Raw genomic sequence first — 13,402 nt, forward strand, 5'->3', positions numbered from 1 at the left:
CATCTGTGACACTTGGCATTGGGTTAGCATTGCGCTCAAGGTGACTCCGGATACCGGCAGCTCCCCCTCCCCCATGTATTAAATGTTGTCTGTCTAGAGAAATGGATCTGTACTCTGTTACCTTTTATATTCTGAACTGCTTACTTTAGTTATACTAAAAGTTGATATTTTTAGAATGAATGTAAACATCTCATATCTTGAGCTTAAAGGGGTTTTCTAGGAATTCTGTAGGGCCGGTGTGCCAGAAACAAAAGAACTTATCATGTTTTAGTTCCTATGTGGTTCCAGGACATCATTGTTCGGCACCTTCATCCAGTTGTGGGAGGTCACGGGACTCGTTTTGACCATTAGTGGCCTCTTCAGACCACAAAACATAAAAGGGAATTGACGTCCTTTGGTCTGTTGGTCGGAGGAGGCCAATCTGCCCCAATGTGTTTGTGTGTATAATGTTTATTATGGTAATTCAATAACTGGAGTGCAGGAGCAGGTTCCTCTCTGTTCTCCTAAGAGGGCATCGCTGAAGATGCTTATGTACTGGAAAATTGGATTGTTCTATTATTAGCGCACTGTGGTTATGACGACCGTACCTGACGTGGCTGTTTTTTTATTTTTAAAGGTTATGCCTTCCTGCTCTTTCAAGAGGAAAGTTCTGTGCAGGCTCTGATAGACGCGTGCCTAGAAGAAGACGGCAAGTTGTACCTGTGTGTGTCCAGTCCCACCATCAAGGACAAACCTGTAAGGAGCTTCCAGGAAAACCGTCACATCTGTTCCATTGTTCATAGGGTCTCACCATGTTCCCCATAATCTTCGATCATATTCTAAAATCCACAATGTCACCTTGTCCTGTAAACGGTTCTAACACAACAGTGGTCGGTCCGTGAACCCTGGACTATGCATGGGCAGATTTCACTAACTGACCACAATGCAAGGGACTTGGTTCTGTACAGAACATCAGCCCCAAATCAGGGTTAATCCCTATAAGAAGTCCCTTTTTAAGTGCTAAGAAACTTTTCAATTATTACCTTCCTGATTTCATGCAATTGCTTGTCCGCACGTCTCTGTGGATGAACGCAGATTGACCATCTGCAGTGACCTCACTATGGGTGGCATTAATCACCAAAGGGATGGGGTCCGGTATGTGTCTTGTTTGTTGTCTGCATGTGGCATCATCATGTTGACTTCGTATTACAACTTGTGATGTACTTGTTCCATGCAGGTCCAGATAAGACCCTGGAATCTGAGCGACAGTGACTTTGTCATGGATGGCTCTCAACCATTGGATCCTAGGAAAACCATTTTTGTTGGAGGTGTCCCACGACCTTTGCGAGCCGGTAAGAGATCTCTTGTAGCTCCAAACACTACTCATGTGTCCTGTATATTTAAGTGTTGACTATATACTGACCAAGTGCATGTTATATTGGGTGTTAAAAAACACATCCATACTGCTGTTATAAGGGTGCTCCAGACTACATCCATAACGCTTTTACATGCGGAGCTGTAGACTGTACATCCAGATAGCTGTTATATGTGGAGCTCCAACCTGTCCATCCATATTGCTGTTACATGTAGAGCTCCAGACTATACATCCAGACTGCTGTTATAAGGAGAGATCCAGACTAAATCAAGACTTTTGTTATGTTCAGCTCTAGTAAATTAAACATATAACAAAAGTCTGGATGGAATCACCCTCACCCCCAAAGCTCTGCATAATGCTGCACCGCCCTACCTCTCCTCTCTCATCTCTGCCACTGATCTTAGATTAATGCCTACCTTTATTCGAACCTCTCATGCACGTCTCCAGGACTACTCTTGAGCTGCACCAATTCTCTGGAATGCCCTGCCCCAGACTATCAGACTAATACCCAACCTTCAAAAATTCAAACATGCTCTTTGAAAAACCGATTACATTCCCCAACTGCATGAAATTTCCACTTTCTCTTTACTAACCCATCCTGTATCCTCCTCCATTATTGTCCAGTAGACAGACACCAGATACCAAGCTCCAGGCTTCTCTGCATGCCCATTGACTTGGGACTTTGAATAGAAGATGGCGGCTGATGGCTGGTTCAAGCAGCATTTTTATTTATTAAATTATTTTATTCTGTCCCATTATAAAGAATGGCTGGACCATACCTCTTGTGTCACCCCCTCATCCTCAAAGACTGTAAGCTCTTGTGTCACCCCCTCATCCTCATAGACTGTAAGCTTTTGTGTCACCTCCTCATGCTCATAGACTGTAAGCTCTTGTGTCACCCCCTCATCCTCATAGACTGTAAGCTCTTGTGTCACCCCCTCATCCTCATAGACTGTAAGCTTTTGTGTCACCCCCTCATCCTCATAGACTGTAAGCTTTTGAGTCACCCCCTTATCCTCATAGACTGTAAGCTCTTGTGTCACCCCCTCATCCTCATAGACTGTAAGCTCTTGTGTCACCCCCTCATCCTCATAGACTGTAAGCTCTTGTGTCACCCCCTCATCCTCATAGACTGTAAGCTCTTGTGTCACCCCCTCATCATCATAGACTGTAAGCTCTTGTGTCACCCCCTCATCCTCATAGACTGTAAGCTTTTGTGTCACCTCCTCATGCTCATAGACTGTAAGCTCTTGTGTCACCCCCTCATCCTCATAGACTGTAAGCTTTTGTGTCACCCCCTCATCCTCATAGACTGTAAGCTTTTGAGTCACCCCCTCATCCTCATAGACTGTAAGCTCTTGTGTCACCCCCTCATCCTCATAGACTGTAAGCTCTTGTGTCACCCCCTCATCCTCATAGACTGTAAGCTCTTGTCACCCCACATCCTCATAGACTATAAGCTTTTGTTTCACACTTCATCCTCATAGACTGTAAGCTTTTGTGTCATCCCCTCATCCTCATAGACTGTAAGCTTTTGTGTCACCCCCTCATCCTCATAGACTGTAAGCTCTTGTGTCACCCCCTCATCCTCATAGACTGTAAGCTCTTATGTCACCCCCTCATCCTCATAGACTGTAAGCTCTTGTGTCACCTCCTCATGCTCATAGACTGTAAGCTCTTGTGTCACCCCCTCATCCTCATAGACAATCATACTGCAGTTACAGGGGGAAGTCCAGACTACACTTCCAGACTGTGATAAGGGACACCCCTCACTACACAATCAGAATGTAATAATAGAAGGAGTTCCAGTCTATACAGCTGTACTGTGCAAAGCCCCAAACTATACATCCAAACTGAGGAAACATGGGTGCTCCAGGCTACACCCAGGTGACACTTCTGGCTTGTCATATAAAAATGTTTCATTTCAAGGTGCTCTCCCAAGGTTGAAAAACCTTTTCTTCCAAAAACATTTTCTTCCAAAAACAGTGCCACACCTGACTATGGGTAGTGTGTGGTACTACAACTAAGCTCCATTCATTTCTATACAACTAAGCTGCAATACAAACCATGGTCAGGTGTGGCGCTATTTTTGGAAGAAAGCAGTCATGTTTTTCAACCTCGGGAGAACCCCTTTAACTTCCTCGGCCAACTCCCTGTATTGCCAAACGCAACCATCCCCAGCTCCGCTGCGGAGAGGCGACTTTAATGTATTAGGAATCACAGGCCTCCGGGGCCTCATAAAGACTTGTGTTTTTTCCGCAGCTAAATCTAAAAAACAACAAAACGGCATTTTCAGCGTAAATCTGCTTTCATATCCTGCTTCATATAACATTGGCAGGGAATTGTTTTCTGTCATTATTGCTGTAGCTGTAAAAGTCCTGAATTTGGAAATGTACACAAGGACCTGTGCCTGTTGCCATGAGCGATGAGTGGAGGTGCTCAGCCTTTACAGAGGCTTCAGCATGGTTGTAATCCGGTATGCGCCATGCTTGGACATCGGTGATATATTTTGCATATATAAGTTTCAATATCTTCCTGCTTTTTGTCCTTCCCCACCTCCTGTAGTTGAATTGGCCATGATCATGGATCGCCTGTACGGTGGAGTGTGCTACGCCGGCATCGATACTGATCCCGAACTCAAATACCCTAAAGGCGCCGGACGGGTGGCGTTTTCAAACCAACAGAGCTACATAGCCGCGATCAGCGCCCGCTTTGTTCAACTGCAGCACAACGATATTGACAAACGGGTAAGGACGATCGATTACTAACGATTGGTGCGGTTTGATATCAAAATAACCTTCTTAAAGGGGTTGTCCAGCCCTTTTAAAAAAAAACAAAAAAAAAACCTACAGTGGTATAAGTGTAAAACCCATAATCCCCCCTCCCTCCCCCCATAAATTCCTGGCCACTAATCTCTGTGTCCTAGCCACAATTTGTGTCTCGATAAATTAGTCATTGGAGGGATGGGTACAGAGGACTATGGCAATAAGGAAATTTTAAAAATGTTGAATTTTAAGTAATTTAATTTTTGGTTGTTTTTACTCCATTGTAAAATTTTTAAGATACTGGACCATTCCTTATATGTTGGTACATATCTATTTCAGTATCTTGGGGCCCTTGTACAAGTGTAGATCCCCCAGTGATATAGTAAGGTATATGTCGTGTTCTAATGCTTTCTAACAAATGTTCTCATTATTTGGAAACCCTTTGTTGTGATTTGTCTAGTGACATATCACATGACCATATTGGCCCGCCCCTGCGGAGCCAAACAACTAGGGATGGAGGTTCCTGGTAAGAATAGGGAAGCTGTAGAGCAGTGGTGGCAAACCTATGGCATGGGTGCCAGAGGTGGCACTCGGAGCCCTCTATATGGGCACTCTTGCCATCTCCCCATGGCAGGCTTCGCTAGACAGGACTCAAGACCACTTGCAGTCCCAGGCAGCCCAGGACCCTAGAAGGAAGCTACAATGATAATCCAAACTTCTTCTCCTTCTTTCTACCGTATTGGTTTCCTCAGGTGCCTATACAATTTAAACCTGTGACAGAGCAGGGAGTAATCAGTTGCTGCTTAAATTGTCGCATTGGCACTTTGCAAAAAAATAAGTGGGGTTTGGTTGTAGTTTGGGCACTCGGTGTCTAAAAGGTTTGCCATCACTGCTGTAGAGTATTTGATATGTATTTTTTGACACCAGTGAAGCTTTCATTGCATCTCTTGGTTCAGTAGAGACCAAAATACTTGGTGGCTTCCTTTTTAATCCCAATTTCCACTGTGTTCTTTATATAATGGCCACCAGTTTCTCAGCATTGTTACCCCATGCTGCATTTTATATATGGTTTATACTGTATACAGGAGAGTTCGTATAAGCGACTGCTGAATGTTCCTATCCCCAAGTCATAAAATCCAACTTTACAGTCTCCTTAAGTGGAGAACTGACCGCGTTCCTCTCTAGGGATAATCTATCTCTGGTTAAGAATGGGTGAAGTACTGGTGGGTGCAAAGGTTTATTTTGGGCCAGTTGCCTCGCAAAAGAAGGATTATTTAAAGTAACCCCCTTCCCCATATGAACATTGTATAATATAGTCCCAGTAAAGCCTCCGGGCCCCATGACCTCTCTTGGCCTTGAATTTACGAGCGTGTGGCAGAGCCGTTCTCCGCAGCAGAACATCTTCTTCTGCGTCTGCCAGTTACTTGAAAATCACTTGTGCAGAAATGAATGTTATTTTTCCTACCGCTCCTCCATTCCAAGCCCTTAAGCTCGCACATTTTATTGTGGTTGCTAATCTGCCTAAAATATCAACCGCAGCAGCACACGCCTCAGAATTAAGAGCCTGCACCCGGGAGTCGTGCCGCTCGCTTGCCGTATCCGCTCCCAAAAGAACTGGAGCGTTCCTCTGCCAGATCATTAGGCCGGTCACTGCCAACGTCGCCTGCTTCCAGTCCAGCCAGGCGCGGGACCTGCCCCTTTTTAACCCCTTCCTTCAGGGGTGACAGTTTTGTTCTTCAGTGTATTTGAAATCAAGAATCAGACGAATATAACTCGCTTATGAAAGTGTGGAAACGCCCGTAATTTATTGTCCTAGGCCATCATACATGATTTATCTGGTTTATTAACCCCTTCCCGACATTTGACGTAATAGTACTGATTTCTCCGATCGCGGGTGTTAACCCCTAACACGCCGCGGTCGTGCTGACCGCGGCGTGTTAGGGGCGTTTCGCAAGAATCAAACCCCCCCCGCGGCGCTTACCGGGGGGGTCCGTGGTTCTGATCGCAGCCCCGGGGCTGCGCGATCCTCTCCTGTGTGCCGGGTCCGTGCCTTCTGGCAGGACCTGGCTGTAACACACTGAGCATGCGCAGCATGGTCAGTGTGTCACATAATACAGTGTAATACATCTGTATTACACTGTGTAAGGTGAAGAAGAGCTTGAACAAGTGATCAGTGGATCACTTGTTCAAGCTAACCTGTAAAAGTGAAAAAACACAGTTAAAAACATTGAATAAAAGCATTTTTTAATAAAAAGAATTAATTAAATAAAGTTAAAGTCCCCTAAACACAAACATTCCCTATATTCATGCAATAAAGTGAAAAAAACACAAAATCGCAAAAAACGCCACATATTTGGTATTGTCGCGTCCGTAACAATCCGTACAATAACTCAGAAACATTATTGGACCCGCTCGGTGAACTCTGTAAAAAAAAAACCTGAAAAACTCGCCAAAAATGTAAATTTTTCATAAAATCTCTTCACAAAAATGTTCTAAAAAGTTATCAAAAAAAGTTTTATGTGCGCCAAAATGATATCAATTGAAAGAACAACTCAACACGTAAAAAATAAGCCCTAAACTAGCTCTGTCAACAAAAAATATTAAACTTATGTCCCCGAAAAGATGGCGATGCAAAAACAAATGAGATTTCCTCTATATTCCTTTTTTTCCAGTAAAATTGTAAAAATAAATGAAAAACTATATAAATGAGGTATCGCCGTAATCGTAGTGACCTATAGAATAAAGATAATATAGTCTTTTTAGTATACGGTGTACGACCCCCAAAAAAAACAAAAAGAAAGGAAACCAAAATTGACAATTTTCTTTTCACCCATACATTCAAGAGTTAATAAAATCTCATCAATAAGCTAATGAACCACTAAAATGAAGTATTTGTAAAGTGAATCTCATGTCGCAAAAAATAAGCCCTTATATGTCCAAATTGCCAAAAAAATAAAGATTGTATAGCCAATAAAAAGTGACAATGCATAATCTTCTCTGAATGGCGCAGCTTCTCTTTGATGCCCTGGCGTGTGCCCATACAGCAGGTTACCACCACATATGGGGTATTGTTATACGCGGGAGAGATTGAGTATCAAATTTTGTGGAGCGTTTTGGTATTTTATCCACTGAGAATTTGTACATTGTTTGAAAAACACATTAATTTAGCCAAAAAAAATGTACTTTTAAAACTGTATCCGATTTTGTTTTAACCCCTGTAAAACAATTAAAGGGTTAATAAACTTCATAAAAGTTGTTTTATGTACGTTGAGGGGTGTAGTTTCTATAATGGGGTAATTTAAGGGGTTTTACTTTTATTTAGGTCTCTCAAAGTGATTTGAAACCTGAGCAGGTCCCTCAATAGCAGGATTTTGCGGTTTTTATGAAAATGTGAAAAATCGCACCTAACGTTCAAAGGCCCATAACATCCTACAAAAATAAGAGTATGCATAAAAAACCATGTCCACATAAAGTAGACATTCGGTTAATGTTAGTTATTAAGTTTTTTTGCTGTTATGACTATGTATGAAAAAAGTAGAACATTTTGAAGTTTGAAAATCGAGAATTTTTCCAAATTTTCACCAAATATCTGATTTTCTCATAAATAAATGCAAAACATACCACCAAAATTTTTCAACTAACATGAAGTACAAAGTGTCACGAGAAAACAATTTTAAAATCACTTGGCTATGTTAAAGCGTTTCAAAGTTATAACCACTTATAGTGACACAGGGCAGATTTGAAAAAATGGCCAGTGTCAGGAAGGTGAAAAGTGGCTTCAGCGTTAAGGGGTTAACAACCGGATGTGTCCGTTAGAGCTGTGTCCCTACACCGTGAAACCGGCAGCACTGATTGGAAAGTTTCAGATTGCAGTGACACACCCCTTTGAGAAAATAGAGGAACACCCTTTAATCAATCCTATGGTGGCACTTGTGGGTCCCCAGTTATTAGACACTTCCTTAAGATATAGAATATAGAGAGAGATCGAGAGATTATAAAAAGTGGGGTGGCTGCTATATATATATATATATATATATGTATATGTATATATATGTATATGTATATATGTGTGTGTGTGGTTTGGAGCACTGTTCACACTGGTGTCAAGCCACGGCTGGTATGACGGCACCAATAGTAATGTATCCTGCGCAATAACTCCATGGATTATACTATTCCTGCCGTTAAAAACACCAGCACTCCCATGGAACGCAGGAGACCTATTCCTGGAATTGCAAATCCTTGGACACATTTATTCCATATAATGAAGGCCATGTGTAAAAAAACATCACCGTGTCCTAACAAAGTTCTCAAGTTTTCTCGGTTTTATGACTTTTTTCCGTTTTATGACTTTTCTCCCTGCTCTGTTATCCTCCTCTCTAGGTGGAAGTGAAGCCATATGTGTTGGATGATCAGATGTGCGATGAATGCCAGGGCACACGTTGCGGTGGGAAGTTTGCACCCTTCTTCTGCGCTAACGTCACCTGCCTGCAGTATTATTGCGAGTACTGCTGGGCCAGCATCCACTCCCGCGCGGGTCGGGAGTTCCACAAACCACTGGTGAAGGAGGGAGGAGATCGGCCACGCCACGTCCCCTTCCGCTGGAGCTGAGCTTTGCACGTGTCGTCCGCAGGAGATGGAGGGTCGTGAAAACCAGTGACGACCCCCCCAACCCCCAACCCACTCGGATCTATGGAAGAAATTGCTCTGTTTCTTTTTGTTTTATAAATGTTATAATTTCCAGCCACCATACAGAACTTAGCGTCCAATATCATGCGAACCCACAGACTGTAACTGTTCTCCAAAAAAAAATGTTTTTTTGCACTTTGATTTATATACCTATATATATATATATGGAGAGAGAGAAAAAAAAAGTCAAAAACAAACAAAAAAAACATCATCTGTTCGGTAACTTAATTTCCTTCATAGATATGTTGTCAGTAGAGACATCTCATTAGACCGGTACCGGTCCCCCCCTCCCCCCCCTTCCAGGTTGTTGTGGGTGCGGTGAAGAATTTCTCTTAAACTGGAGCATGCACTTAAGTATCTGATTCACATGTCACATCGTCCTCCACCCATAGAAGACGTCTTACCACAGGTCTCCTAAGTCATATGTGGAATATGTAGCAAAAAAAGAAAAAAATTGGGGGAAAAAAAAGAAAACGGCACAACATCGGTCTCCTCCCACAAGTCGTTTGAACTTACAAGGTCCTTAGCTCGGTATTTTAAGAACCACGTCTTTTGTAATAAGCTTGTGTTAGAGAAACAATATCTTCTATATATCGTGAATCAGAATTTTTTTTTCCCTTTATGTCTATTTTTTTATTATTATTTTTTATGATACAGGTTGGGTTTTTGGAAGGTAGACCTTTTTAGTGTTATGTAAATGTATGCTGCAATAGCTTTTGCTGCTATTATAATGGTATTGATAATACCAGAATACTCTATTCAGGCTAGGGTATCTGTGATAAAAAAAAAAACAAACAAAAAAAAAAAGACTAAGAAACCTATATAAATAATGTATAAGGACAATGAAGTTAAAAAAAAGAGCTGCTGGGAAATAGATATAAAGAACTTCCGAGTAAGGTCGGGGTTTTTTTTTTTTCGATGCATGTTTGATCATTCAGATTTATGCATGCAATATTATAGCACATCATATACAACCTGACCACAACAAGAAAAAAGAATAGTAGCAAAAAAAAGTAATAAGCATCTAAGTCCTGACCGGAGGAAGTCGTGTCTAAATAAGTGGAGATCAGTTAATTGCAGATTTTTTTTTTTTAAATTATTACTATTACCTACCCATACGGAAAAAAAAATTAGACGTAGGATAGAAGTAATTAAAAAAAAAATTTAATTATAATAAACACGATGGTAGTGATTAAAAAAAAAATGCGGTGCTCTATTATATTGTGCAATTTTTTATTTTTATGTATTAACGTGATTTATGTCATGTACTGTGATCAGATGTAACGCGAAGCCTCTGTGTATACCCGACCGCTTGATCCTTGTGTCTTCGTTACAAATCCCCCCCTTTTTTTTTTTTTATGTCTGTTAATTTTAGCCGTCATAGCCCAGGTTTTATACACTAATGATTCAAAAAAAAAATTCAGTCACTACCAAAAAAAAAACAAAACAAAACAAAAAATTAAAAACAGTTGAGAATATTATCTGTGGGGCTTACACGCCGGGAACAAGTGATGCTAAAAGATATGCCCGCCTTGAAAATAAATAATTTAAGGGTAATGTAATTTTTTTTTTATTTTTCTCGAAAAAAAAAAACGTTATCCTAGATGTATCCTGTGAAGCTTGAAGATTTGAGTCCTGCTAAGGGCATTTTACACAAGGTTGGTACGTTCTGCAGATAGTACAAAAAGTATTCACGCCCCCAATCTCAAGATTTCACCCCTGTTTTTGTTTTTTTGTTGTTTTTTTTTTTTTTCCTGCGGAAAAAAAGATGGCGTGTCAATGCACAGAGAGCATCATCTTCTATCAGAACCCGGAGAGAATTTTTCTGCATTCTATAAAATCCTTTTAACGGGTTTGAAAATTATTTATTGCTTTTTTTCCCATATATTTGTTTATATGTTCAGTTGCGAATGTTAGAAGAGGGGGAAAAAAATTATTTTTTTATATATAAATATATTTTTTTTCTTTTTTTGCTTTTTTGATTGTTATATTCTAATAAATATGCCGGGGCTTGCATAGTAATGCGCCCCCCCTATAATTCATATTTACATATCTTTTAAAGCTAATGGAAGCTATGGTAACTTTGTTTAAAAGGAAAAAAAAAATGAAGGCTATTTTGTCTCTTTACCTTTTTGTCATCTGTAAACTGTATTTTTGTTATGCACTACTCTTTGTATCTGGGCAATTTTTCACAGTCCGCTTCTATTTTATTTTTTTTATTATTATTAAAAAAAAATTTTTTTTTTTAAAGAGAATCTTTTGACATGATCTTTTGCAATACCTCAAATTTTGAATATAGGAAAAGAAATATTTTCTAAGTAAGTTTATTCAGAAATATATATATTTAATTTAATTTTTTTTAGAGAACTGATTTAATATTGCTATTTTTGTTCGTTTTCATGCTTATTTGCTTTATTGTGTGTGTGTCGGAGTTGGAAGATTTAGAGCTTTGTAACTTTATATAATTATGAAACAAAAATCTACCTAATTGTAATAATGTTGTAGTTTTTTTTTTTATTGGCCCCCATCAATACCATGAAACATAGACTTTCAAAGGTGTGTCCGCTTTTGCAACCAAATGTATTTTTGTTTTTGTAATACATCAATTTGTGAAACCATTTCACAACTAGTCTTGATTATAAAAAAAAACCAAAAACATTGGTTTTATGCCTTCAGGGTGTTTCCATAGTTACATATTTGGACTGTGTAGTCGTAGTCAGATCCTGCAGTCTTTCTAACTTCTAGCTATCACCTACTTTTTCCTAATTTGCATGCAGTAAAGAAGTAGAGAATAGATGGTTTAAAGGATTTGGTTGTGTCTATATCTTGTTCCTTTGATGGTAAGGTACTAGAGACCAAAATTTTTTTTTTTAATTTCTTGAGAGACATAAGGCAGCACAGGGGTTTTAGGTGCTAAATGACATGAGATTTTGGTCAAGGCTATTCTGCAAATTAGATTTCTTTTGATTAAAAAAAAAGTGAGGCCTAATCTCATGGTGCGGGTCATTCAAACAATATCCAACAACCAGATTTATTACATCTACAATATTGGTACGATATTGCAAATAGTTTTGCTTAAAAAAAAATGATTTTTATGCCTTCAGCTCCTTCTGCAGACCAGGGTGCTTCTATGGTTAAATCGTTAGATGGAAGTTAGATTGACTGCAGATCTGACTACGACTACGCTATATATTGTTAGATCAAAATGTTACTTATTTTTTTATTATCTCACCAGCTGTGGTCCCTTAGATGGCTGCAAGGGTTTGGTTGGGTTTGTTCTACTTCTTTACCGCATGCAAATTAGGAAGTAGTAGACATTAGATGGAAGTTAGATTGACTGACTACAGATCTGACTACGACTACGCAGTCCCGCTCCTACTTCTTGCTAAATTGCATTTGGTAAAGGGAAGGGACCACAGCAATTGAAATACAGACCCCTGTAGCGATCTGTTCCTTTCTAAGATGATACAAATCACTAGTGACCGAAGTGTTTTTTTTTTTGTGGTTGTTATCTATAAGAATGTAGAAACATTAACTCTGTACACAGACTCTAGATTAGAGAGATTTATAATCCAGGCGATTATGCAAATTTCCCTTTTTTTTATTTTTTCCTCTCTATAGATAACATTAGTTGCAAAGGCTGGACATCACCTTTAAGAATTGAGTTGCTGATGTGCACAGCTTTGTTATAACCCTATTATATTAATACTCGAAGATACGTTGGAAAAAGGGAAAGAAATAGTTTCCCTTCATTTTGTATGTTAATAATCAAGTGTTGATTATGTGAGACTGACCAGAATTGTGAAAGAATTCTTTTGGTTGTATCATCATTTTTTTTATTTTTAAAAAATTTATTTTTATTTTTTTTACTCCCCACCAACTTGTAAATCTGTATGGCCCCCGCTAGATTTGAATATTTCACGTTAAATGTATTTGCTGTAAGAGGAATCCATTTACGTTTTTTTTTTTTTTTTTTTGCATGACCCTCTTACAACTGAGTGGTTTAGCAGGGTCCTTTAGGCATATTACAAAAAATAAAAAATATTTTTTAAATGTGTTTTGAATTGCAACTTGACTAAATTGTTGGATGTATCAGTTGAGTTGGTTGCCTTTCCTCGGTGTTAGACTTGAATTAGTCACTATTTTGAAGGCAGATCTTATTTGTTGTTATGTGCAATACTGTTTGTACTGTTTATATATAAAAAAAAAAAAAAAAAAGTGAAAAAAATGGGGGGAAAATAGGCATTTATCTTTATTGCAGATTTATTTTCATTGCAAACATTGTGGATTCCGTAAGATCATTTTCTACTGTCAAATATGTACCTTTTTTCTTCATGCTGGTATTTTTTCAATAGTAACGTAGCCTTTGTACTGAGACAGAAAAAATTTCATTGTTATTTTTAGAAAGATTTTTTGCTAAGAAACAAAAAAAAAATTAAAACTTATTTACATTTTTTTTTCTAATTTCGTATTTCCTTTTAGAATGCTGTTTTTTTGTTTTTTTTTTTTCCTTCAACCATGAATAACTTGTTCCTCGGAGGTACTTTCAGATCTGGTCTATGTCATTATTATTTTGTATTTTTACTTGGAATAAAGT

General features: G+C 39.1%; 1 protein-coding gene across 3 annotated transcripts in view; it reads left to right on the top strand.

The window, feature by feature from the left end:
• CPEB3 (cytoplasmic polyadenylation element binding protein 3) overlaps positions 1-13,044 on the top strand; it is a 74,030-nt gene extending 60,986 nt beyond the window's left edge. For all 3 annotated transcript variants that reach the window (XM_072131331.1, XM_072131329.1, XM_072131330.1), the window contains 4 exons: positions 617-735; positions 1,217-1,331; positions 3,920-4,101; positions 8,500-13,044. In XM_072131331.1, coding sequence (XP_071987432.1) covers positions 617-735; positions 1,217-1,331; positions 3,920-4,101; positions 8,500-8,727 — 644 coding nt within the window. In that variant the 3' untranslated portion in view covers positions 8,728-13,044. The remainder of the gene's footprint in view (positions 1-616; positions 736-1,216; positions 1,332-3,919; positions 4,102-8,499) is intronic.
• The last annotated feature ends 358 nt before the right edge of the window (positions 13,045-13,402 follow it).

The sequence above is a fragment of the Engystomops pustulosus genome, chromosome 11 (assembly GCF_040894005.1).
Source record: "Engystomops pustulosus chromosome 11, aEngPut4.maternal, whole genome shotgun sequence".
In the NCBI taxonomy this organism is placed as follows: Eukaryota; Metazoa; Chordata; class Amphibia; order Anura; family Leptodactylidae; genus Engystomops; species Engystomops pustulosus.